The following is a 27,093-nucleotide window of genomic DNA, read 5'->3' on the forward strand; positions in this document are numbered from 1 at the left end:
ATGAGATGATATGAAACCGTTTCTGTATCTAAACGGGATCTTAATAAAGTGTTTATATAAAATAATTTGATTTTAAAAATAAATTTTAAAAAAATAAAATTTTATTATATAAATAATATAAATATACTTTAGACATCGATCTAATAATAGAATAAGAATTTTTTTTCAAAGGAACTCTTTAATAATGCATACAAAGTTGTAATAATTTGACGAAGATATAAAACTATGACGAGGATATTGACAACGAAACTAAAATGCTATATTTAGATGTTGATATTTTGGACCTTTAGGGTAACAATAACTACAAAAGTAGCAATCCTTATTAGCTGGACGTTAGATCACATTAATTGATCCAACTCTAAGAAACAATGTCTCAAAATTTGACTATAATTTGGAGTTTTTGCTTGAATTTGAAGTTTTTTTGAGACAAAGATAAAATAGATAGGTATTACAGTATTTATTAAAAATAAATTTTGAATAATATCAAAATATTATGTAAATATTATTATGGAGATAATCTATATAAATATCCCTAATCTCTCTTAATAATTAGAAAAAATAATTATTTTTATTAATTACTATTCCCTATCCCACGTCTTATTTAAAAAATAAAAGAAAGTTATTAATATAGAATTTGAAAATAAATAGTGATTAATGTAATGCAAAACTTAATTAGAAATGATACATTTTTTTTTTTTATTTATTTCTTAATTTGAATAGCTCAAAAGTTGAGAACACTTGTTCATGGAGGAGGTGGAGGTTGGCAAGAAGACAGTGCAGACTGCAGATATTCTTCCGTACCTGTGTTTCAGTCAACTATTTTGGGCGCCAAACTCAGCCCACGTTTTCTTTCTTTCTTTTATATTATAAGTTAAATAACACTGCGTTGGGAGTCTGTGACCGCACCTGAAGCTGTTTACTCCATAAACAAGTCTGCTCCTCTTTTCAGCTACCCAAGCCATCCAGGCCATTATGCTTCCTCTTAACTTCTTGTAGTCCAGGATTTGAGACTTTTTCCCCTGTTTTTTGTTCTGTTGTATTCGGGGAAAGGAAAATTCCCTTCGTCTTCGGGAAAATTGAAATAAAGAAGCTCAGGGACTGGAATTCTGGGCATAAAAATATTAGAACTTGCAACAGTACCGGGCAGGGAAAACTCTTTACATGGAAGGAGGAAAAGGCGTGGTGGAGAAGAAAGGAACAAACGAGATTGTTTTGCAGATTCGGGGTACCGAAGAAACTTACGTTACGAGGAAAGAAAGCAGAGATTCCAAAGGCTCTGCATTTAGCGAAAGCAGCACCTACTCTTTCTCAAGGAATTCTCCGCTTGGGTCTTCGCCGAAACGGGTTAGTGATACAAATGTTGAGCCAAAAGAGCTCGACGACCTTAAGAACCGAGTTCAAATGTCCACATTTACAAGCCCGTCTTCTCCTTTACCGAGTCCGATTCTCAAGCCTCCGAAGATCCCAACGGACACCTTGATGCATAGAAAATCGCTTGCGCGGTCGGCTTTCTCCAAGCCCAAGTCGAGATTGGTGGAGCCAGCGTATGCTGGCAAGGCCAATTTAGACTCGAAGAAAGCGGATGCAACTTTCTCCAATCGGAACTCGCCGAATGTGGCTTCCCCAAGTCACAAAGTCAGTGCTACTACTCCAAGGGATACCTTGAAATCGGCACCGATCACTCCCAGAACGCCGTTGATCGGGTCGCCGGGACCAGAGGAGGAAGATGATGAGGAAGTTTACAAGTCGGCCAATCTTAAAGTGGGCGAGAAAATGGGTAAGAAGCTTAAAACGACGGTTTTGCTCGAGTGGACTGCATTTGTGTGTATCATGGGGTTTTTGATTGCGAGCTTAACTATTGAGAAATTGCAAAACGGTGAGCTTTGGGATCTGTATTTGTGGAAATGGGGTGTGCTGGTGTTGGTAATCTTCTGTGGTAGATTGGTCACTCAATGGTTCATTAATGTTTTGGTTTTCTTGATTGAAATGAACTTCTTGCTTAAAAAAAAGGTTTTGTATTTTGTGTACGGGTTGCAGAGGAATGCCCAGATTTTCATTTGGTTGAGTTTAGTTCTATTAGCATGGGGATTGTTGTTCGACAGGGGAGTAGAGAGATCCGAGGAAACTTCTCGAGTTCTGAATTATATTACCAGGTCTCTTGCTGCTTGCGTTATTGGGGCAGCTATATGGCTTGGAAAGAGTCTGTTAGTGAAGTTACTGGGTATTTCTTTCCAAAGCGCGAGATTCTTTGACCGGATTCAAGTATCGATATTTCATCAGTATATTCTTAGGACCCTTTCGGGACCTCCTTTGATGGAGATAGCAGAAAAAGTTGGGTGCTCGGCAAGTTCGGGGCGTTTGAGTTTCACGAACTTGAAGAAAGAAAAAAATGAGGGAAAAGAAGGGGGAAAAGAAGAGGTGATTGATGTAGACAAGCTCAAGAAAATGAAACAAGAGAAAGTTTCTGCTTGGACCATGAAAGGGTTGATTAGTGTCATAAGGGGTTCTGGACTTACTACCATCTCAAACACACTTGATAGTGTGGATGATGATGAGGGTGAGCAGAAAGACGAGGAGATCACTAGTGAGTGGGAAGCAAAGGCCGCTGCTTATCGGATTTTCAATAATGTGGCTAAGCCTGGAAGCAAGTGAGAATGTCATTTTCTGAAAGCTTCTACAATTTTCTGCCCGCTTCCCCCCACCCAAGATTTTATTTTCACTGTTGAAATTGTTGTCTACAGGTACATTGATGAGGAGGACCTCTTGCGCTTCATGAAAAAGGAGGAGGTGGATAATATGCTACCACTGATTCAAGGAGCAGTGGAAACAGGAAAGATCAAGAGAAAAAATTTAAAGAACTGGCTGGTAAGTTCTTTATCAAATTTGTTTTTCATATCACTCTACAGGGTCCTTCCTAATGATATTTGAGATTGTTTAATTTCTCCTTATACACCTCTTGATGATTATGTGCATGCTGACGTCATTTCGGAGTTGTGTGTACAAATCTTTTGAAATTACCTAAGTATCCTTGTATAGTAGCACAATGTTCTACCAATTCACTCAACAAATTGGTTAGTTGTCAATCATGCAGTTATTTAATAATAAAGCAATAACATAAAGTAAATAAATTGCAAAACACCAAGATTGGTAACGAAAGAAAATCCTTTAAAGATAAAATCATAAAACCCTACGGGACAGCCAAACTCAGAAAAATTAATTTTATTATTTGAAAATCAGTTACAAACAAGTTTCAATTACAAAACTTTTGTTAATTGACACTTTTACTTGACCAGACAAACGACCCGTTTGTCTCTACTGCAGTAGCAACGACAACTAGAACCTTTGACGATCTTTAAACATTGACTTTTCTCTTGGAACTCCAGTGGCTTAATCACGATTATGCTATCTCAATCTTGAATCAACGATCACACTCTTTAAGAGAAACAATATGAAAATTCTACAAAAAATTTTCTCATCAAAATATATTCTGGAAAGTGCTCTAAAAAATATCCAGAACTGAATCTATACAGATCCTAATCAATAGGATCCATTAAATAAACAATATGAAAGCTGTTTGAATTGCAGTAAGATTCTGTTGACAGAGAGTGACTCTGTCGCAAGGGACTCTTCTAACGGGATGCTGACACCTGGCACTTAATCTTCTCAGCAATAGCAGTTTCCCATTCAAACTCTTCTCTAGATAATTACAAAACCCTTGTAACTTGATTTTCACACTCTTGACTTATCTAAAACACTTCCTAATAACTTCTAGATAAACTCAAAATAATTATAGATAAAGTCAAAGTATTTTACATTTATCCAAATACACCAAACGGTATCCTTGTATAGCTCCAAAAATTCATTTGAGTATATAGCTCCAAAAATTCATTTGAGTATTTTTGTCCATCAAGTTCTTAGGCACTTGTGGTTGTAACTCAGACCCTACCCTCCAATGTGACTTCATATTTTACAGGTTGTGAGCATCATTAAGAGCTTGATGCTTGTATTCTATTTCACAATAATCAAATTGAAACTCGTGGAAAAATTTCAATCGTGGCTCTTAAAACATCATTCTTGTTTGCAGGTGAATGTTTACCTAGAACGCAAATCACTGTTACATTCCTTGAATGATACGAAAACAGCCATAGACGAATTGAACAAGCTTGTTTCAGCCATTGTGCTTATTGTGGCCCTCATTGTGTGGTTACTATTGATGGGATTTTTAACAACCCAAATTCTCGTCTTCATTTCATCTCAACTTCTTGTTTTGGCGTTTGTATTTGGTAACACTGCCAAGACTGTGTTTGAAGCCATCATATTTGTATTTGTGATGCACCCATTTGATGTAGGGGATCGTATTGTTGTTGATGGAGTGCAGGTAACTCCCTAATCCTGAGAACAAAACAAATTCTATTAGATCTTGGTCACTTTGCCTTACACATTAATGTCTCACAGATGGTTGTTGAAGAAGTGAACATTATGACGACAATCCTCTTGAGATATGACAATGAGAAAATAATCTATCCAAATTCAGTTCTGGCTACCAAACCCATCAGCAACTTTTATAGGAGCCCTGAAATGAGTGATTCTGTCGAATTTGCTATTGATGTATCTACTTCAATTGAGAGTATTGGAGCTTTCAAAGCAAAAATAAAAGTGTAAGTTGCTCCAATTGTCTTTAAGTATGCTGCATTATCATGCTTGATTCTTCTACATACAGACTGCCAGAAATTGGCAGCTGGCATATGCTTAAAAAATGATTATTCTGCATACAGATTGCATAGCTATCAAAACTGAATCTTGGATTGAACTATCCAAGGAGTCAATATATTGGTTCACTGGTTTAACAGTTGGTTGAGCTGCGGGTTCAAAAACAAAGTATTTGGATATTTCGTGTTTGTAATAACATTGCTAAAAGATAGGTTTAAGATTCATAACGTTTTTCAAATGTGCTTCAATAAAGAAATGCTTCATATGTACATATATATGTAACATAAATTTGTATTCATTGATAGATACGGACCATATGACTGAATTAAACTGTGAAGGTTAGATGGATTGCTAAAAATTCCGCTGTTTTTCGTGGTTTTATCCTGATTGATTGCTTGGACAGTATAATTCAAATTTAGAGTTGGGTTCATGGTCTTTTCACTTTAACCAGTGGTTGAGCAAGTTTCTGATAACACTGGTATTAAAGCATGCATAAGTGGGTTCTCTTGGGTCTGGAACATAGAAAAATTAATTTCGAGCAAGAGTAATTTATTTATGGTTTCTCCTCCTTTTACCTTCTATATTATGGCAATCCTTCTTTTTGTGAAGTGGGTGCTCATCTTCCTGTTTATAATATGTTGAGAAGGAAAAATTATATTTGTAAGCCAGTATGGAGCACACCCTCCATCCACTAACATGGTAAGATTTTAATTTCTCTCGCATATCAAATATTACCGTGTTAGCAGTATGAAGGGTATGTCCTCTGCATTGTCTAGCAAGTAGGAGGAGTCATTGGTAGCAGAGTCTTTTAGATCAGCCAACTATAATGACGAGCTAATGATTTTTCAATACTGTTAGTGCAGCTCAATTTCTGAATCATGTTTTGTTTCCATTTCTGGTATTATTTAGGTACTTCATTTAATAGAGATGGCTTTCCTGAAAATTCAGGTACTTGGAGAGCAAGCCTCAACACTGGCGTCCTGGCCACAGTGTGTTGGTTAAGGAGATTGAGGATGTAAACAAGATGAGAATGGGTCTGTATGTCACACACACCATAAACTTTCAGAACTATGGGGATAAGAGCAGCCGGAGATCTGAACTTGTCTTAGAGCTGAAGAGAATTTTTGAGGAGCTTGGTATTAAATATCAACTGCTGCCTCAAGAAGTTCTCCTCAGATATGTTGGGACAGCCCCCCCAGCATTTCAACCTGTGCGGTGATCATCTCTCTTTGTGCAAAATCATTCCTCTGCTGCAAGTAGGTGAGTTTCTGCTCTGATTTTCTTAGCTTGGCATGCGTGGTTACTTGCATCGGAGTTTCAAAATTTCTGATACCCGGGATAAGAACAAGTAGAGTCACTAATTCGGGGGAAAATATTCCATGGCTGTGGATGATTTACATTTTTTTCTTGATAAAAAAGTAGCAATTTTATTAAACTGAGAAAAGTCCTGTGGTATATATGAAATCAACATGAACAACTCCTGAAGCTAAGACTTAGTTGTTTGGAAATAGATCTCATCCCAAAATTCTCATCTCTCATCTCATCTCATTCCCAAACATAATTCAAATACAAAATTTTCAAACTAATCATCACAACTTTTTCAAACTAATCATTACAACTTTCCCAAACTTTCAAACAAAAAATAAAAAACAATTCAACTTTTTCAAATTTTCAAACAAAAATAATATTATAAGACTATATTCTAACAATATTTTAACTTTATAATATTTTTTATTCAACTTTTTCTCTCTCCTTTTCTAGAACCCAAAAAATACTCAATTCAAACTATCTTACTACTATTCACAAACTATACTCAATTCAAACTATCTTACTACTATTCACAAACTATCTTATTACTATTTACAAAATTTTCATCTCATCTCACTCCCCAAACGAGTATGTAGGAGGTTAATAAACTCTACGAACATATCGAAAAATAAAGTTCACAATAGATGTGGAAGAATACAAAGGCAAAACAATCCAATAATCCAAAGTACTCTAGATTCAAGACTTAATCATGAACAAAGTAAGTCGAACCCCTTCAAAAATCAACATGGCATAGTGTACAAATTCTTATTACTCTCATGATGGCCATATGTTAAAATTTGAAAGTAGATTTACAAGTTAATCTTTGCAAGATTTTCTAAGTAAATGTCATCACTAAAATTTTTGGATTAATGAACTTGTATGTTTGTTACTAATTTTAAATGTTTCTTCTTCCCTTTGTTGAGAACAGGTGCAAATGAGGAGGATGCAGAACGTTTCATTATTTTGTAAAGCAAAGAGCAATTTTTTTTTTAATTTATTATTATTATTATTTTTTCCCCTTCCGTTGGTTTGCGGCAATTCATCTCAAGTAAGATGATTCAAGCTGGATCTCAGTTTTTACTTTACTTTAAGTAAAACGAATAAAAACTGCTCTCTGGCCTGATGAAAGGAAAAGAGCATTGATGTGATTGAGTTATTGAAAAATAATTTTGGGAAAAATATTTTCATTTGAACACATTTTTCTTTTAATTTTCCTTATTTTACATCGAAGCAAACACAGCCTTAATGGAGAAAGTCCCACTATTTTAAGCTGCTTAGACTGCCATTCCCCAAGGCTAAACACAAAGTATTTCCACCTTTCTAATTCCTTTGAAGGCCAACAAAATAAACCATATTCCTCTTGGGGAAGTTTAGCCAATTGGTATATAAATACAGTGTAGATCATACATACAACTCAACTCACCAGACTCTTCCTCTTTGGTCGATTCTCTGACTCCTAAGAAATCAGAACATCAATTAAGGATACAGTTTCCCATACAAGATATTGCCCCTTGGAATTTTCTAATTAACTCAATACTAAGGGACAAACAAACATGTCTGTTGATAACCTTATCCAATGATGTCGAATGGAGAAGGTGCCACGTCGGATAGAGATACAGATGACAAATATTTTCACCTCTCATCACCTCCTCCCTCCACAACCTCTCTTTAGTCCATCCATTCCCTCTCAACAACAAAAACTCAATACCAAAACCATATACTCAATTTATCTGTATAGTTTTTCACATAAAGAAGCAGTTGGGTGCAGAGAGGGAAGGAAGAGAGCTAAAGAGTGTGAATATGGCTTCTACTTCGGCAGTCTCAATGGCAATGCCATTGAACAATGCGAGCCGACAGAGGGTTCCAACCTCAGAGGCCTTCATGAAGCCACTTCCAGTGAGGCACTCAAAGGCTGTTGCATCAAAATCAAGTGGGAGGGTTCAAGTGAGGGCTTCCATGAAGGAGAAGGCAGTCACGGGGCTCACTGCAGCTGCACTGACGGCTTCCATGATGATACCGGAGGTGGCTGAGGCTGCATCTGGGGTCTCTCCGTCGCTCAAGAACTTCTTGCTCAGCATTGCAGCTGGCGGAGTTGTGCTTGTTGTCATTATTGGTGCTGTCATTGGTGTTTCTAACTTTGACCCAGTGAAAAGGAGCTGAGAGAGCAATTCCAAGGATGGAATTTAATTTTCATTTGCCTGTTTAATGCTACTTCTAGTGATGATTTCTGTGTTGTATGTGTAATATGTGATTCTTTCAGCTATAATTTGGCCGGAAACTGAGTTCTGAAATTTCACTTTCCTTCCTAGTTCTCACCCAAGAGACAAATAGATAAGTTATACAAAGATCTGATGCATACATTGCTCCCAAAGATAGCAAAACCAGCTAATGTCCCATTTATTGCCGTCAGCAACAGATCCAAAATTTGGCACGCTTGTTTCATAGAATCCCAATTCGAACCAACAAGCCCTCAGAAGTAAACAGTAGTGAACTACATGCAATGAAATTACAGCAGACAACTCTGAATGTGAATTAACATCATCCTCCAGAATGTATAAATTGGAAAACTTCATATAGTTTTTTTTTTGAATTCAACATCAATTCCCAGTGTAGGTTTAAAAGACCAACACAACGTATAGACAGCTAAATCATTATAATAAGTAAAGTGGAAAAGGAATGAAACTCAATTCTGGAGTATGTAGAAGTACCAGTTCCCATCCTGGGTTTATACTTTAGAGGGCATATACAAATTCGTATCTGCTGATATTTATTTATAGAAAAGCTAAGTTCCAGTGTTAGCTTGTCCACTAAGTAATCAATCATCTTGGCAGAAAGAAAACCTCTGCATCTTGAAGCAATTACTTTGGTTTGGAACAATTCACTATTTAGTAAACTTTGAAATCAGATCAAGTGTGTATCTGCTCTCTGAAGAATAGCTCACACTATCCGCCTTAACTACAGTAATCTTCACCCTTTGTTCATCACCATATAGTTCCTCTTTGATTTTAAGCCGGAAAAGATACTGGCTGAAGAGTCTGCTTCGTATAATTCCTCCAAACTTTTCGTCATCTTGCTCTTCATACTTCAACAAGTACAACTCCTTCGCCGAGCAACCTAAGATCTCTTCCCCAGTTTCCTGGAAAGCTGTCACCCAAGTCAATCCCGAATGGTCTTGAATTTGCGCTTGAAGAAGGTATCTATAATCACACTCCTCAAACTCCTGATTGCACCTGTCACATAGCCATCTTGTGTTTCCTGACTTTGTAACTTTCTTATTACACTGTCTATCTCCAATCATCAACGGGCAGGCCATGTAACAGAAAGTATCCGTTTTAATGAAAGATATGGTTGCCTTCACCGTGATCCAATCAGGCTTATCTGATCTTCCAAGACCCTCGTCCTTGATCTGTGACACTGTTTTACGTATCTCATTCTTAGATCCTCCTGCCATAATTTCTCTAGAAATAGACACAGAAGCAGCATTTTTCCCCTCTCGATCAAACCAATTTCTCAGGCCAGAAGCCTCAGGCAAATCTGGGTTTATGAAGAGCTGTGTAGCAGAAATTGTCCCTATCGATTTCCCACTGAAGTCATTAACCTTCCCAGATTTGACAACTAATACTGGAAAACCCCCAGAATTGATCATCTCTTCCAGCTTTTGACCTTCCCTGTTGCAAAATTCTCCCCAAAGGGTAAGCTCAACACTCCTGCCAGATCCATCCTTCAAATTCAAAATTCTTCTCTGAGTCTCCATTCCATTCTTTCTCAGAATGGGCACTGACGGATTCACAGATATCACAACACCAATAATGTCAAGTATGGAGTTGTTGTCAGCACTCTCAATTTCACTGATAGGCCTGAAGGAAAATTGCTGCTTTGGTATAGAATCATCTTCCTCTGGGCAAAGCTCCACAGTCGAACTTGTCTCCAGAAATATCTCCCACTCATTTTTCAAATGGTTGTAGTTCTTCTGTGCAGGTTTTAAGCTACCCTTTGAGATCAAATAGACTTTACCGACCTCAATTGCATCATAGAAGCGGTCAACTACGGCATTAAAGCAAGTCGCACGAATTTCTCCACCATCAGAGTCAAGGAGGTCAAAAGAGAACACCTTCCCATCTCCCCGGGCATTGTTGTAACGACGGATGTCCCCTTTTGCAGTAACTCTTGCCTTGATAGCCCAGCGACCCTGGTAAGGATTCAAAGCAGCAATAGGAATTATACGTGCTGGTGCATCATTCTTCAGAATTGGACCATGATTTCTGTAATTTGGAGGTGGCTGGTATGGAGGTTGAACTGTTGGTGGGAAACTTCGCACATTTTTACCAGGATTCTGGGCACCGAAATGGTTACCACCAACCCTTGTGGGGTGCTCTAAATTCTTATTTGGCAATGGTTTTTCAGCTGCTGAACCAGATTCAGTCAGTGATTTTGGATTCCCAATTATCTCACAGTCTGGTATAATAGTTTCCATGTTCAGCACAACAATTATTCTGCACAAAAAAGTGAAGTTCAAAATTCAATCAAGACTTTTAAAGGGGAGAGAGAGAGAGAGAGAGAGAAATCACAAAAGGACAATCAACAAAAGAGAACAATTCTTGAGCTAAATAGTCATAAAATTGCAAAGCAACCAAGTAGTCATTTAACAATTGTTCAAAAGGTTTCACTACTTTTAGAACTTCTATTTTCCTTTTCCCTCCAACCTCCATATAGTTTGGAGCATAAATAATCTCTTACCTTTGTCCCCCACTTCCATTGACTCAAAGATGAAAGTAAGCTAAATAAGTCTGATCAAAGAAGTTACAACAATCAAACAAAACATTCAACTGGTTCTCTAAATTTATGTTGTTAAACCCTTTTCTATTTATATCTAACTCTACAGTGCAATTTTCATCATTGACTTTAAACCTTAAGGTAGCAGCTAAAATAATCTTCTCAATTTTTGTTTTCTTAAAGTGTAGTTTCTTCAAGCTCCCATGACTTGCAATTAATGTCAAAACCTAAATGTGCGGCCCATACCAACAAAATCCCAACCAATAACAATATTCTGCTTCCCAACTTACAAGTCTAGCATCTTTGATGCATTAAGTTACTCGAAAACGAAAAATACGTTAGAAGAATTGAAAAATGAAGTCCTGAATATCCTCGAGCTTAAGATTCTTCTTCTCAAAGCATTCACAAGAGAAGATTTCACAAAATCAAAGCACAAACAACTAATTTTTCTACCACATGTAGATAATCACAGCTCATGCCATAGCAATAACTACGGCAACTTATTCGATAATCAATTAATTAGATATTAAACCAGGGCGATAGGGGATGATAAGTAAGCATACTAACTTCCGGTTCTGGACGGGGCTGCAAATGTAATCGATCAACTGGACGACGGAGCCCTTCGTGACACGGCCTGACTTGACTCGGTCGTTGAGCTGGGTGGCCAGCATGGCGTGCTGAGTCGAAACGGAGTCGGAGAGCAGCAAACGGTACCGCTCCTGCGTGCTCCCAATAAGCTTGATATCCAGGACCTGCACCAGTGGCTTGGCGTTGACATCACCAGATTCTATGGAGGCGATAGCGTTGGGCGTCAGATTCACCGGCATGGCTCGAACCACGGTAGAAGAGGGAGAGAGGAAAGCCCTAACCCTAAAAAATGGGGAAATGAGAGACAGAGAGATGATATTGGCGGGGGATTGGAGGGGCAGGAAATAACTGACCCGACGGTAGAACCGTAGAGAGATCTGTTTTATTTATATATCATAGCGACCAGTACGAGGATGCAGTCGCGGAACCAGAAATTCTACTTTCGGGGCATACTGATCTAAGAAACAACAAGAGTGCTTGCAATACATGTGTACGTGTATATTATAATTATTATTCATTTTTTATAGACTTCATTTAATTTCAAATTCCTTCCATTTATAAGAAATATTTTTAAGATTGTATATTATGTTTTTTAACTCATATTTTTAAGTTTTTAATTTTTAAATTTTCGTAGTATATTTTTTAAATTTTTTTATGTATGTATACTCATTTTATATTTTGAATGCAAAAATTATGAATTTTAAGAAAATATGTAAAAATACTTTAAAGAAGACTCAAGAATTTTAGATGGGATTAGAAGAGAATTCTCATATTTTTAAAAGATTTTAAGAAGTTTTTAAATTTTTTGAGATTAATATTATTTTTTATCAAATTTTATTTGAATTTAAATAATAATGATTAATTTTTTCTTGGCAGGCCTCTAACCTCAACGTGGTTCTATCGCTGGAGGAAGTGCTCAGTTTCTCGTATACAGATGTTTTAAAAATTGATATTATGAAAATACAATGGGAGATAATTGCTCATACACGACTACGTCCAATATTGAATCTATAGAGGAATAGTTTGGCGAAGCACCTTGATAGCGCAAATAAGTAGGATCACATGGAAGCTCCGATCCCAAACATGTGATCCAACCCCTAATCAAATTGATCGAATCACGTGAGAGCTGGGCTCGGCTCCCAAGAATGTGATCCGAATCCCAATCACATTAGTGGGATCATGTGGGAGCCCCAGTCTTGAAATGTATCTGACCCCTGATCGAGTTGCTTGGATCACGTGGAAGCTCCGCTCCATACTCGATCTCCATAAGTATTGGACCTCGATCAAATTGGTTGGATAACCTGGTCGGATCATGTGGGAGCTTGGCCCCTAATTACATTAGTGGGAGGATCACGTGGGAGCTTGGATCTTGAGCATATGATCCAACCCTTGATCAAATAGAATGGATCAGATCATGTAGGAGCTCGGCTTCCGAGCATGTAAACTGAAGCATACCTAATCTCTATAAGTATCATACGTCTAATTAACTTGGTCAAGTCACGTGGGAGCCAGAGCACTTAAAGTGTACCCAATCTCCATAAGTATCAAACCTCCGATTAAATTGGTCAGATTACTTGGTTAGAATGCGAGCAAAGAGTACTTTGTCCATAGGGCTAGCAAAGAGAACTCGAACTCCAAGGACAAAACTCATACCCTCTAAAAGCAACAATGCTTGCCCCTTTGGTGAGCAGCACCGTGAGAGCGCGTGTGTTTCACTCGAGCGAAAGTGTTCACACCTAATCGAGCGAAAGTGATCGCACCCCTGGATGATAACCAACAACTCGCCATTTGGCAAGCAAAGTGCTTCTCATGAAGGGCTAGCAACAATATCTCACACTTTGCTCAGAAATAAGCAAAAGTCCTCGCATTCAGGAGGGTGAGTGATAACAGTGAAGAAGTGCTCATTCCCTAGGCACGAACAAGGCATTTCTGCACATTCGAGCATGAACAAGCAAAACCGCTCACCACCTGGAGGGCAAGCAAAACTTCTCACAAAAGTATTCGACTCTATGCTAGCTCGAGCACGAGCATAGGGAGCTCGCACCTCAGGGTGAGCAACAAGTGCTTGGACCTAAATGAGTAAAAGTGCTTGTCCTGGGGCAAGCAACTGTTAGACTATCAGAATCTTCATCAGGATCTTCAGCAGAAAATTCAGGAGCATCTGCACCAATTCTTCCCTCCATCCATTCTGTTACTACTTCAAAATAATTCAGCTAGCGTAACTTTCTCCTACAAATGTGTATTTAATTGTTTCCTTATTTTGCTCATATTCGTTTCCTTATTATACACTTGTAAGTTCGATTGTACAGCTATAAATATAATGGAAAATTGCACGGCTTAAGGTGTGAAAGCCAACACAAAAGATATCTCGTGTATTCATCTTTCTGTAGAATTCTTGAGATTTTACATGGTATCAGCCAATACTATAAGCTAACGCTTCTCCAAACGATCCTTTCTCCTACTTCCGCATAATCCAAATGGCCAACACCAATGACACCTCTATCCCTGACCCTATCCTTCCACCCTCTACCACCACTATTTCAGTTAAGATAGACGGTTCCCACAATTATTTGGCATGGAAAATGTAGTTTCTTAATCTTCTTCGAGGACACGACTTAGTTGGCTTCATTGATGGTACTAAAGCCTGTCCTCCAAAAAATCTTGCCTCTAAATCCTGCCTATGTTGTTTGGCAGAAGAAAGATATTTGTCTCCTTGGATGGATTCTTGCATCTCTTTCGGAAAAACTTGTTTCCACTGTTTATGGATTGGAAACCTTTAAGCAAGTTTGGATTGCTCTGCAGACTCGTTTTTCTTCTCAATCTCGTTCCTGCATTTGCCATCTTAAACGTCAACTTCAAACATTGACTCAAGGTACCAAATCCTATTTTGAGTATCTTGAAAATGCCAAAATTCTTGCAGATCAATTGGTAGCAGCTGGTAAGGCTGTGGATGATCAAGACTTGATCTCCTTTCTCCTTGTTGGCCTGCAATCATCATACACATCATTTGTCACCTCTTTTAATTTTGCATCTCGTGACACTGACTTCACGTTCGAAGACTTTCAAGCCGAATTGTTGGGCTATGAAAATCTTCTAGATGTCAATCACTCTGTTTATGGCACGGATGGTACTCACTTTGCATTTGCTGCAAACAAATCTAAGGCACCTACTTATGTGAAAAAGAAAGGACCACCAATCCCTCCCACAAAAATGCAGCATGCAGGTTCTTCAACCTCTCGACCTCACCAACAGACTAGATCTACTCCTCCATAACTCCCAAACAACCAACCGGTTTGTCAAATTTGTGATAAATCTGGCCATACTGCTATTGATTGTTTTCACCGTTTTGACTATTCATATCAGAGTCGGTTCCCTCCTCAAGATCTCGCAGCAATGGTGGCTAAGACCAATGCCACCTTTGATCATCAAGTTTGGTACATGGACAGTAGCGCCAATGCTCATATTACATCAGATGCAGCTAATCTCACTCATCAGCAGCCCTTTTGTGAATCAGAAACTGTAACTGTCGGAAATGGTTCAGGTCTGCAAGTTCTAAATACTGGTTCTACCACTTTTAACTTTGGACACTCAAATTTTCATCTAAACAAAATTCTTCATTGCCCACAAGCAACCACCAATCCTATCTCTATCAACTAATTTTGTTTAGATAATAATTGTTACTTTATCTTAACTGCTAATGATTTTATCATGAAGGAGAACCTGACAAGCAGAATTCTACTTCAAGGTGTGGTTGAGAACGGCCTATGTCCACTAGTTGGGCCCAAGACTTCTCATAAGAGCCTCACATGTCTTTCGACAACAATAGGGGTTCAAGCTAATGCAGAGACTTGGCACTCAAGACTAAGACATCCCTCTAGTGTCATTTAGATAGTTTGTTTAATTCAAATAAACTCTCTGTCAAAGGTCCTTCAAATAAAATAGAGTTTTGTTCAACTTGTCAACTTGGCAAAGCTAAGAAACTACCTTTTCCAGAGTCTAGCCGACAGTCTTCTGTTCCTCTTGCTTTAATCCACTCTAATGTATGGGTTTCCCCTGTACAATCAACTGGAGGTTGTTCCTACTATGTTTTGTTTATTGACGACTATTCGAGATATTCTTGGCTATATCCTTTGCATAGAAAATCTGATGTGTTTGCCACTTTTGTTAAATTTAAAACAATTGCAGAAAATGTTTTTTCAACATCAATCAAGCAAATACAAATAGATAACGGTGGAGAGTTTACTTCCAACCAGTTTAAAACTTTTTTAACTGCACAAGGGATATACCATAGGTTGACTTGCCCACACACTTCTCAACAAAATGGAATTGCTGAAAGGAAACATAGACACATCCAAGAAATGGGGCTCACACTTTTAGCTCAATCAAATTTATCCCCACAATATTGGGTTGATGCGTTCCTAACTTCAGTGTTCTTAATAAATAGATTGCCTACTAGAGTCCTAGATAATATGACATCTTATTTTTTACTCCATAAAACTGAGCCAACTTATATGGACTTACGTGTTTTTGGATGCGCTTGCTATCCACTCCTTAGACCATATAATGACCATAAGCTATCATTCCGAAGTAAAAAGTGTATCTTCCTAGGCTATTCTAACTATCAAAAAGGATATAGGTGTCTTGACTTATCCACTAAAAGGGTGTACATCTCACGACATGTGATCTTTAGTGAGCTATCTTTCCCAACTAAGGAAATAGTCGAGCACACCACATCTTGAAGGCCGAATCCTACTACAGTAATTCCTAGCTCAGTTATGTCTAGTAATTTATTATCTAATATTTCTGCAACGGGACAACCTCAAAATGATCCTTCTATCCTTTCTATTCAAATGTCGATTCTTGCGACATCAACACAACAATCCCCACCTCCTGCATCCAATGATTATTCTCCTACCACTTTACATTTTGAAAATCCCATTGACCCAGCAAATGTCATTCCACCCATATCTCCTTCTCCACTATTGTTGTAAGAACCAGATAATATCTCCAACAATCCAATTGTCCAGCCTACATTCACCCAAATTCAAACACGTTCCAAAACAGGTCACTCTCGACCAAAATCATTTCTTGACTATAAAATGTTCTATAGTACCAGACACCCTTTACAAGCTTTTTTTGCAGTACTAGACACTCCTGAACCAACATCCTACACTCAAGCAGTTTCGGATCCCCAATGGCGTGCTGCAATGGGCAGAGAATTTGATGCATTGATGGAAAATGCGACTTGGTCTCTATGTCTTTGTCCACCTGATAAACACATTGTCAAAAACAAATGGGTATACAAAATCAAGAGGAGACCAGATGGCAGTGTTGAAAGTTTTAAGGCCAGACTCGTGGTCAAAGGGTATGATCAAAAGAGTGGTGTGGACTACTATGAAATTTTTTCACCCGTGATTAAGCCAACTACTATTCGACTAGTTTTGGCTATTGCAGTTCATTTTCATTGGCCCATCTAACAATTGGATGTCTCAAATGCATTTCTACATGGATTTCTAGATGAAGAGGTGTTTATGGAACAGCCCAAAGGATTTGTTGATGAGACCAAACCAAATTATGTTTGCAAATTACAGAAGTCTCTTTATGGCCTTAAATAGGCCCCAAGAGCTTGGTTTCGAAGATTATCAGAACAACTCATTGAGCTTGGTTTTCAAGAATCAGTCAATGACTACTCTTTGTTTACTCTACATACTGAAAATAAGAATTTTTGTCTTAATATATGTAGACGATATTTTGGTGACAAGATCTGACGCCTCAGAAATTACCAAAATCATTCGACATGTGCAGAAAATTTTTCATGTCAAGGATATTGGTTCTCTTTCTTATTTTTTAGGTGTGGAGGCTGATAGGAGCTCACAAGGTCTGCATTTACGTCAAACAAAGTACATTTGTGATCTCTTAGACCGGACTAAGATGGCTGGTGCCAAGCGACTTGCATCGCCTACGGTGGCAAGTACCAAACTGTCCAGTACCGAAGGAGAACTAATATCTGATCCTTCTACTTATCGACAAATTATTGGGGCACTCCAATATTGCACATTAACACGTCCCGATATTTCTTATGTTGTTAACCAGCTATGTCAGTATATGCACCAGCCAAGAACTCCACACTGGCAGGCTATGAAGCGAGTTCTTCGCTACTTAAAGGGCACTGTAAACCATGGCCTATTCTACACACCATCCCCTCTACAATTACACACCTACTGCGACTCGGATTGGGCAGGCAATCCAGACGACAGAAGGTCTACTAGCGGCTGTGGAGTTTTTCTGGGAAGGAACCTGATTTCTTGGAGCTCTAAGAAACAAACGTGGTCTCTCGTTCAAGTGCCAAAGCCGAGTACCGTTCAATGGCACTCGCTACAGATGAAGTATACTGGCTTAGAATGCCTTTCAAAGAATTGGCTATTGGTCTAGTCCACATACCAACTATATGGTGCAATAACATTGGGGCAATTGCACTCGCTTCAAATCCGGTGTTCCATGCAAGAACGAAGCATGTAGAGATTGACTATCATTTTATTCGGGAGAAAGTATGCAACAATGACGTTAAAGTCCAACATGTCTCAACCGTGGATCAAATAGCAGATGTCTTCACCAAAGGCCAAACTGCCCAACGTTTTCAGTATCTTAAGAGCAAATTAATGGTTTGTAATAACCCCATTAATTCGAGGGGGGGTGTTAGACTATCAGAATCTTCATCAGGATCTTCAGCAGAAAATTCAGGAGCATCTGCACCAATTCTTCCCTCCATCCATTCTGTTACTACTTCAAAATAATTCAACTAGCGTAACTTTCTCCTACAAACGTGTATTTAATTGTTTCCTTATTTTGCTCATATTCGTTTCCTTATAATACACTTGTAAGTTCGATTGTACAACTATAAATATAATGGAAAACTGCACAGCTTAAGATGTGAAAGCCAACACAAAAGATATCTCGTGTATTCATCTTTCTGTAGAATTCTTGAGATTTTACAGCAACAACATCTCACACCTATTGGGTGAGCACCTTGCTTGCATTGAACGTTTGGGAATTGTGCCTGATCGAGAGCAACAAGTGCTTCTCTCGAATGGCAGCCAAAAGAGCTTGCCCCAAGAAGTGTTACTCCCAGGAGTGAACACTCAAAACATTCAATGAGGTGTTGTTTGCAAAAGTGCTAATCCTAGGGTGTGCAAAATTTAAAAGTGCTCACTGCCCAGGGCTAGCAACAATATCTCGCACCTGTTCGACGAGCACTTTGCTTGAATTACATGCCTAGGAATCGTGCTCGATCTCCATAAATATCTGACACCCAATCAAATTGGTCAGATTACATGGGTGCATGTAAAGTGTACTAGATCGCTAGCACTATCCGATCAAGTCCACGACAAAAATTTCTACCAAAAATCCCCATCATAGAACCATCAAGCTAACGACACAAATACCTAAAAAAAATCTCCATCTCCTAACCATTGAGAGGATGGCAGAAATATCCACCATAAATCTCCATCTCAAACCCATAACAATGCCAACATCGTGGGTCTCTGGTGCGAAAGTGAAGATATTATTTTTATTTCCACCGCGAGTCATGCAGTGGGTTTTTGGTGCGAAAATGAAGATATTTCTAGTTATATTTATCGCGGGTTGTGTCGTGATCAGATTTGGTCACGTCAACATGGTCATCCATCTATACCGTGGCTCGCGCCATAGTTGATGAACAAACATGACTTTGTAATTTCTTTGGAGAAGAAGTTTAAATCAGAAAGAGAAGAGAAAGACCATAAGATTGAAGATCAAGAAAAGGGTAGATGGAGAGTGGAGAGTGCGAGAGAAGATGAAGATAAAGTTGGTTGTGGAGATTTTTATTTGTCATCGGCTAGTTTGATTTTGATCAAGGCTTTTTTTTCTAATTCAATTTTTTGTAGGAATTTTAGTCAGCTCAGATATGTGGCAGGACATTTTAGCCTAATCGGGGTCTCTTGCAGGAACACTCTGGTCTGATCAACATCTATAACAAGGACATTTCAGTCAAACATGAAATCTGTAGAGGGACATTTTGGTCCAAGTCATCACATGAATTCCTGAGAAGTACAATCCAAACTTGTTTTTTTATTATAAGATAGATAAGCTACATTTTTTTTTTTATAAAGATTAAAAATTTGGTAGTTAAGTATATATTTATATTTTCACTTTTATGGTTGGTAAGAATGATGGAAAATAGAATGATGGTCCATAAGGCCCCTGAAAGCCGCATCACTACAAGGAAAGTCACTTTTCCCAGTGATTATTTTTGTTGGGAAAAGTCCTATAAATCGCCGCCTTTGACTTTTCTCAGTGATTTACACATCGCTGCATGTTAGCCGATATTATCTCTCCACTTCTGATCTATCCCAACGGAAGTAAAAAATCGCTACTAAAATGTTATCTTTCCAGGTGATTTTTTTTTTGGTCGCAAATTCCAAATAAAACACTGCAAATACCCATTCGGTTTACCTATTAAATCGCTGGAAAACTTTTTTGCGGCGAATTATATTCGTCGCTAAAATTTAATAAATCTCCGCTAATGCGGAGATCTATTCCAACGGTGTAGTTAAATGGTTGGTTAAACTTTACTATAAAAATTACCGGTAAAAATTAATTCCGGCAAGTAAAATTTGCCGGAAATAAGTTTAATGTGCAAGAAAATGTTTCCGGCGAATTTTACTCGCCGGAAAAGATATTTCACAAAAAAAAAAAAAATCCACAAAATTATTCCTGATGAACTATACCCAAGCTATACTAAATATTAGAGACCCTTATATATAATATATGTATATATAACTATAAGATATAATTAATATATGTTTAAAACCAACTTCCACACACACACACACACACACACACACACATATATATATATATATATATATATATATATATATAACTTTTAACAAATTAGAAGTATATTAAAACATAAAAAAATATGCAAGCAAAAACTGCACCATAATTGGCAACACGTCTGAATTCAATACAAAAAGCAGCTAGGAGTGAGAAATGTTCAAAATCAAACTATCAGTTTAAAATCATTTATATTATCAAGCAAAAGCAAATCAAAATACTGCCCTACATAAAATCAAGCAAAGGATCCTAAAATGTATTACATCTTTGTTATAATGATCACCAACAAGGACAAATGTCGAAGCAAACATCAAGGGTCCCAATGATACTGGAAAGACTCATGAATCAATCAGAGAGTTCAACAAAATCTCTTCATCAACAATTCTGCTTAAACAACAACACCACACCTAATTAAGTTATAAACACTAAAAACAATCTCAAATCTGCAGAACAATGAACTAGGTACTGGACAACCATATTGCTTTATTCAATGCAGAGCTAGCTCTTCAAAAACCAGTGGAAGAGAAACCTCCCTGCACTTGATGCACCATAGATTGACAGGTTCTTAGAGGAGGACTCTAGGTTGTGATTTAAATGAAAGAAGGAAGAAGATTGTATATATAGACATGTATTTTTTGTTCCTATTCAATGTACCAGTAGCAAAACTAAAGCAATATTGAATTTTTTCACAATCTTTTGAGATTATTAATTTACTACATATTTTTCAATTTGGTGTTATGGATATTCACATTTGGGTGGAACTTGCAAATGACACTGACTTGATTCCCATAGCTCTAGTCCAAATGACCAAGAACAGGTTCGATTGCTTACCCTTTCTGTTGCTTATTGTTTGGGTGGATTAAGCTAGTACTCGAGAATGGTTAGTCGGGAATGGGGAAGAATAGAGAAGGGGAGAAGGGAATGGGCAAGCTGGTTCGCCGCAATAGATGTTTTTTCTTGTAGTGGTTGGGGGTTAGAAACATTGAGGATTTTAATTTTGCTTTATTAGGTCAACATATATGATTGTATTTTCAGCTTAAAAATAAAAGTAGCACAGAAAGTAAAACAAAATACAAAGGTTAATATTAGCACTCGATCTTCCTCCCAGTTACGTTCTTTGGTTCAATAACAAATTAAGATCAAATGGGCAAAAATGATCTGATTTCCCATAACTTTTGGGGGATATTTAATGCAAGCTGCTATTAAATTAAAACATATAAATCCCTATTGATCTATGTTGGGATATGTGAGGTTCAAGAAAGAATCTAAGCATTATGAATGAGACCACTTCTAAAGCACATCAAAGTAGGTGGACAAAGCACAGTTTTGTTTAAATAATTAACTCTGTTGTTTTGTTTTGTTTTTTGTTTTTTTTTTTTTTTATGTATAAAATTTGAAAAATGAAAATACATATATATAAGAACTCGTGAAGAAAACGAGGGTAGCTGATTTTGTTGGCATGCAATAGTTTGAAAACAGAAAACAAGCGTGATGAAGGAAAAATAGATAAATTAAAATAGAGATGAACTATACCCAAGCTATACTTCATATTAGAGACCCTTTATATATATATATATATATAACTGTAAGATATAATTAATTCACCTAAATAGTGTAGCAAATAGAAAAACCAGAGTGTGGGTGATATCAATTCGTTGTAGTTATTAGCTTGAGAATGCCAAAAAGCTTGAACATCTTATGTGAATTATAACATAAATGTACACATTTCAACAACACATCTTTTGGTTAGTCAAAGAATGGTGGAAAGAAAAGTGTAACTCACTTAGTTAACACTCCAAGCACTAAAAGCCACTAAAAGCGATGCCCTGAATTGTAAGTCACTAAAAGCCAAAAAGTAAACTATGCTAATTTTCAAAAGGCAACTCTACTTAGATAGGAAAAATCATACTCAACGCCAAAATCATGTCCTAATCTAATACCTACATCAACACGTACAGAAAATCTTGAGATACAAAAAAATCTTGTGCAAGAAAGGACATACTTTAAGATTCAAACATCTAGAAATTAGTCTACAAACAAAAATACCAATTTTTGTAAAGTAACTTTCGCGGATGAAGGGGAGAGAACAACAAATGAGTTGCAGAGATAAATGTGGTGAGAGAAGGTATACCCAAGAGTCTTCGACTATCTGGACCTCCAATCCAACTGAAAATCATTGAAAGCAAATCACTCTGAGACTCATGATGGAGGCATGCGATTTTGTATGGAGAGGTAACGACGACCCTAGTTTCCATGGAAGGAAAATTAAGTGGAGTAGAAGCTTTGTGCCCTAACGTAAAAAATGGAGATCATGCTGTTTAGGGGAGGGTGGATTTGCATGTAGGTGAAAATGGGAAACAATGTTGAAGTGCAAAAGGGTGGAAACAAGGACCCTAGCTTCCGCAGAAGGAAAATGAAGTGGTAGAGATCATAGCTTTGTGCCCTGACGTCAACAAGGAGATGAAGCTGTGTGGAGGTGGATGGATTTGCAGATAGGCTAAAATGGGGAAGAGGATCGAAGTGGAGAAGGGACTTGTACTCAGAGAGCAAAACAAGGGGGAAAATAAAATGCCAAAACACATTTTGGCGCCTATTAGACATTTGCAACTATTTTCCTGTTGCAATTAATTTTTTCTTATTGCGGCAATTTTTTTAGCTTGCCGCAATAAGATGATAAATCACTGCAATTAACAAAGTGATTGGACCACCGAGTTTAAATTACAAGTCGATGTTTCCACGCTACGACAATTTGATTTTTGCTGCAAATAATTACTTGTTGCGGTGATTTTATTTGCAACAAAACAAAAATTGCCGCAAAAGGTGATTTCTCTTATAGTGCATGTTCCAACAATTAAAACAGAAACTGGTAAATGAACCACTCACATATGAAATGGACATCCATCAGTTCATTGAAAAAGTATGAATGATTAAACAGAATAATGACTCAAGTCCTTAATACCCAAAATTGAATAATAAAAACAAAAACTACATAAACTCGGATGTTTGAGATAAAAGTATATCACGATGATTACTACTTCAGGACAGTAATATAAAAAAATCGAGGTACTACGCCACCACTGGGAGGACCTCAATATCAGCTGGCACCACTGGTGCCCGGAAATGTTCCTCTTCCTCTTTGGGAGTGTGGATTGTAACCAGATCAGGTAGGGGAGTTGTGGGTCCCACCTTACCCTTGGGATCCCAATCCAGCATTATCTTGACCTTGATACCAAGTACCCCCTGTGTGCCAATGAGATGTCTAATAAGAACCGGAATCCAAAAAGAAATGAAAATATGCAAGAAAAAGCCTAGGAATGTTGATTTGGCAAAAGACAGCAGTATCTGACATAAGCATCACAAACTTGCAAGTTGCAAACCTGTCTCAGAAGAACATGTCTCACAGCCGAGTCTATATATTCATTGACTGGCTGACCAGAAGAAATCATGTAGCCATCCTTGAACTTCATGGACTTTGCACGTTGCGCCCTAAGCTTTCCACTAACTATCACCTGTTAAAGTAGAAGTATCGTCTAAATCATATTCCAAGAAGGATAATAAAATCTTGCACTATAAGGGTTAAAGCTGACCACAAACCTCGCATCCCTTTGCTCCATTTTCCATGACAAATCTCAGTACACCATAGCAGGCCCTTAATGAGAATAATATCCATCAAGTTAGTTTTGGTAAACATTATTGGAACGTCCACACATGAAACAGACTCAACCAAGAACTAAACCTAAAAATTAAACTAGGTACAATCTTAAAAAGTTCCTGCAAATGAAATGGATCGATACTTAAAACCTTCAACAACCAGTAACATAATTCTTTTCCAGTGACAATAATAAAATCATCCAAAACATTGCAAGAATTTCTCCCTTCTTATAACCAGAAGAGATATACTTTTTGTGGGTAGAGGGGAAGGGGGGCTGGATGTCTAGAAGAAGCATCAGTCAGTGACGGTACAGAAGAATTGATGAAAGAATAAGTTAGACAAGCTTAGAGGAAGATAAACATTATATAGCGATCCCAAGCATACGATCTAAGCAAGTTTCTTGCCATGTTGGAATGGCCTGAGTCGCAATGTCAATATTGTCATCTTCCAACACACAGCGTGTATCAAAATATGACCTACTAGCTTTATAAATGACTGACCATATAACTGAGGAAAAAAATTACAAACACCAACGCTAAGACTACTGAAAAAAATCAGCTTGTCCAAAGGCTTTGAGCTTTAGTGCGTGAAATACAACACTATTTCGGAAAAGAAGTGAACTAAGGATAGCAAATGGAAATTAAATAATCATGTACCCTCCCTAACGTTACTGCAAGAAAACCAGACCATTTCACGAGGAAGATGTCCTGAAGGGAACTTGAGAAATATTACTATAGTCATCTTCCGACACAAAATGGCGTGTAGTCACCAATCTGCTTTGTAGATGACAGAAAAAGCTTGTAACAAATCCAAACAACATAAAACACATTTAACAAAAACCAAATCCAGTATATTTCAAACGCACAAGGCCCCCACCCCCGAAACAAAAAATAAATCAAAGAAGATTGATATTCCCACTTTGAAATAGAGAAAAGCTCAATCATACACGTTATCCAATCACATACTACAAAAAATTGAATATGATACTAGCATCCTACCATGATACTAATTGATAACTCCCATTCTATGCCACTGAAAAGTCACAATTCTTCACGAAATAGAAATAGAAATAGAGAGTATATAGTTGAAGAATATATACCTCCGAACAGCAAGACCACCGAGGAGTTTGTAGCGGAGAGACTCAGCCTGGGCAATAGCGCAAAGCCCTCTGTTATTAACTTTCTCGGCGTAAAGCTCCACGCTGTTCTCCGGGAACTTGAACCGCTTCTGTACTAATGAGGTCAGCTCTCTGATCCTCCTCCCCTTCTCACCTGCAAAATAGATCCACTAATTTACCCTTCGAAAATCGGCACAGTTTTTTGATAGGTAGAAAATCAATACAATCAAAAAAATAAATAAAAAAGAAAATATAGAGGAAATGATTGAAATTCAGACCGAGAACGTTCTGGGTCCGGGTGGCTCTGATGATGATCTCGGTACGCATAGGAGTAACCCTAACTTCGACTCCGGAGTAACCGTCCTCTGCCAGCTCACGGGTTAGAACCTCATTCAGCTCGGCGAAGAAAACTCCGTCAGCTACGAACTGTAACGACACCACGCAAAAACCAAAGCTTCAAGAAACAGTGTTCTAGAAAAGAGTGAATAACATCCAGATTGATTGCAACGAGAAAGATAGTGAATTAGTATTGAGTTATTGTCTAGGACTCTTGTAGTTCCATTTCACGGGAAACAAACAGAGAGTAAAGGGATCACCTTTCGCTTTTTGCTCATCTGGGTTGCCATTTTCGGGTTGAGGAGGCGAGATCAGACGGCGAACTGCGAAGTGGCTGCTGCTCTGCAATTTGCAAACCCTACTTTCAGTATTGCTTTCGGATGGAGGAGGCTTTTTAAATATGGCTAGGCGCAAATCGGAGGGTGAAGACAAAATCAGGGTTTTGCTTTGAACGGTTAGGATTGATTTACTGTTTTATTATTTTAATTCTAAATATGTTAGCACTTTCCTTTGCCCTTGACCGGATTGAGTATAAGAATAAATATAAATAAAAATTACTGTTGGAATAATCATTTTACATATATGATGTGGTATTATTTAAATCACACATCTTTTAAATCTAAAATAAAAAAATAAAAAATTAAAAGCAGTTATATAGTGAGTATAAAATGTGTACTATTATAATAACTTCTCTCTAACATTACTCTTTTTTTAAACTATTACAATTATCACTTAAATACTTCTTTGACACATAATTTAAAGATCGTACCATATTATTCCTTCTTAATTATTTTAAGGAGTTAAATTATATAATTTTTTATTTCCAATTAAACATTAAAGGATATAAATAATATAATTTCTATTTCAAATTAATTATTAAATGAAAATAATTTTTATGATTTGTGAAAGTATTACAAAAATAATAAATTAGAAGGGTAAATTATAAATGAGTAATTTTATATACAACGTGAATTGTACAACTATCGCATAATCGTTTTGAAAAAGAGTGAAGTATACTATTAAAAAATTATTTTTTTTTCATATAGGTCTCATGTTTTATTTACTTTTTCAAAACGATTACGCAATGATTATACAATTCACGACTGTAAATATCTTTTCTCATTATAAATACAGCTTTTCTTAAATTAAAATTGACATGTGAACAAGGGTTTAACTTTTTTGTATTTTTTCTTCGCTATATTATTTTTTATTTCTTCAACTTTAATTTTTTAAAATTTATATTTATAAATCGCACGTGTCTAAAATATTCTAATAACCATTTTCATTATATTATAATGTATTAAACTCATGCATTAAAGAGAAATTAAATAAGGATTTTTCTATGTATGGTAGTAATGCTAAAATAATTTTGAAAACTCAATTGAACTTTATATTTAAAAGATATATACAGTTGCACTAAATAATTTATAATTTTTCAAAATCCAATAAAGAAAACATAATCTTTTTCAATTTACGAAATGATATTTGTACTATAATACGAAGGATATAAGTTTTTTCTTTTTTTAAATATTTAACACATTGTATCATCTTGCAACACGTCACACTTGGTTATTATATCTAACGCTTTCCTTCACCTCTTTTTTCTTGTAAGCAGATAATTTCATTATAATTATCCAAAGTACCTTAGGTGTGGGTTGGGGGACTCCTACAATTAGGGCTGTGCAAAAAATGTAAGGGCCCGATCCGTCCGTCCATACGACCCGATCCAAAAAAC

The 27,093-nt window shown here is 37.1% G+C and overlaps 4 protein-coding genes across 4 annotated transcripts; 2 read left to right on the forward strand and 2 right to left on the reverse strand.

The window, feature by feature from the left end:
• The first annotated feature begins 740 nt into the window (after positions 1 to 740).
• LOC121249845 (mechanosensitive ion channel protein 10-like) lies at positions 741 to 7,856 on the forward strand. The gene is made up of 6 exons (XM_041148660.1): positions 741 to 2,648; positions 2,742 to 2,865; positions 4,085 to 4,378; positions 4,456 to 4,658; positions 5,659 to 5,970; positions 6,947 to 7,856. The coding sequence occupies exons 1-5, from the start codon at positions 1,162 to 1,164 to the stop codon at positions 5,927 to 5,929; spliced, it is 2,379 nt and encodes a 792-aa protein (XP_041004594.1). The 5' UTR covers positions 741 to 1,161; the 3' UTR covers positions 5,930 to 5,970; positions 6,947 to 7,856.
• LOC121249848 lies at positions 7,817 to 8,314 on the forward strand. Its single transcript, XM_041148662.1, has one exon. The coding sequence runs from the start codon at positions 7,819 to 7,821 to the stop codon at positions 8,176 to 8,178; it is 360 nt and encodes a 119-aa protein (XP_041004596.1). The 5' UTR covers positions 7,817 to 7,818; the 3' UTR covers positions 8,179 to 8,314.
• Positions 8,315 to 8,571: 257 nt separating this feature from the next.
• Positions 8,572 to 11,861, reverse strand: LOC121249846 (replication protein A 70 kDa DNA-binding subunit A). Its single transcript, XM_041148661.1, has 2 exons — positions 11,359 to 11,861; positions 8,572 to 10,511 (listed from the first exon to the last, which is right to left on the reverse strand). The coding sequence occupies exons 1-2, from the start codon at positions 11,616 to 11,618 to the stop codon at positions 8,900 to 8,902; spliced, it is 1,872 nt and encodes a 623-aa protein (XP_041004595.1). The 5' UTR covers positions 11,619 to 11,861; the 3' UTR covers positions 8,572 to 8,899.
• Positions 11,862 to 23,137: 11,276 nt separating this feature from the next.
• On the reverse strand, positions 23,138 to 25,774 carry LOC121250435 (40S ribosomal protein S3-3-like). Its single transcript, XM_041149566.1, has 6 exons — positions 25,619 to 25,774; positions 25,301 to 25,448; positions 25,005 to 25,176; positions 23,848 to 23,902; positions 23,631 to 23,762; positions 23,138 to 23,493 (listed from the first exon to the last, which is right to left on the reverse strand). Exons 1-6 carry the CDS (start codon positions 25,646 to 25,648, stop codon positions 23,320 to 23,322), a joined length of 711 nt encoding a protein of 236 aa, XP_041005500.1. The 5' UTR covers positions 25,649 to 25,774; the 3' UTR covers positions 23,138 to 23,319.
• Positions 25,775 to 27,093: the final 1,319 nt, after the last annotated feature.

Source organism: Juglans microcarpa x Juglans regia, chromosome 2D (genome assembly GCF_004785595.1).
Source record: "Juglans microcarpa x Juglans regia isolate MS1-56 chromosome 2D, Jm3101_v1.0, whole genome shotgun sequence".
In the NCBI taxonomy this organism is placed as follows: domain Eukaryota; kingdom Viridiplantae; phylum Streptophyta; class Magnoliopsida; order Fagales; family Juglandaceae; genus Juglans; species Juglans microcarpa x Juglans regia.

Bases quoted from the DNA above. Each gene is read 5' to 3' on its own strand.
- LOC121249845 (XM_041148660.1), top strand. From the start codon at position 1,162: ATGGAAGGAGGAAAAGGCGTGGTGGAGAAGAAAGGAACAAACGAGATT. The intron at 2,866-4,084 runs GTAAGTTCTTTA...TCTTGTTTGCAG, and splicing joins AAAATTTAAAGAACTGGCTG to GTGAATGTTTACCTAGAACG. The intron at 4,379-4,455 runs GTAACTCCCTAA...AATGTCTCACAG, and splicing joins TTGTTGTTGATGGAGTGCAG to ATGGTTGTTGAAGAAGTGAA.
- LOC121249848 (XM_041148662.1), top strand. From the start codon at position 7,819: ATGGCTTCTACTTCGGCAGTCTCAATGGCAATGCCATTGAACAATGCG.
- LOC121249846 (XM_041148661.1), bottom strand. From the start codon at position 11,618: ATGCCGGTGAATCTGACGCCCAACGCTATCGCCTCCATAGAATCTGGT. The intron at 10,512-11,358 runs GTTAGTATGCTT...TTTTTTGTGCAG, and splicing joins AGCCCCGTCCAGAACCGGAA to AATAATTGTTGTGCTGAACA.
- LOC121250435 (XM_041149566.1), bottom strand. From the start codon at position 25,648: ATGGCAACCCAGATGAGCAAAAAGCGAAAG. The intron at 23,903-25,004 runs GTATATATTCTT...ATTCTCATTAAG, and splicing joins GGTGGTCTTGCTGTTCGGAG to GGCCTGCTATGGTGTACTGA. The intron at 23,763-23,847 runs GTTTGTGGTCAG...CTACTTTAACAG, and splicing joins ATGGAGCAAAGGGATGCGAG to GTGATAGTTAGTGGAAAGCT.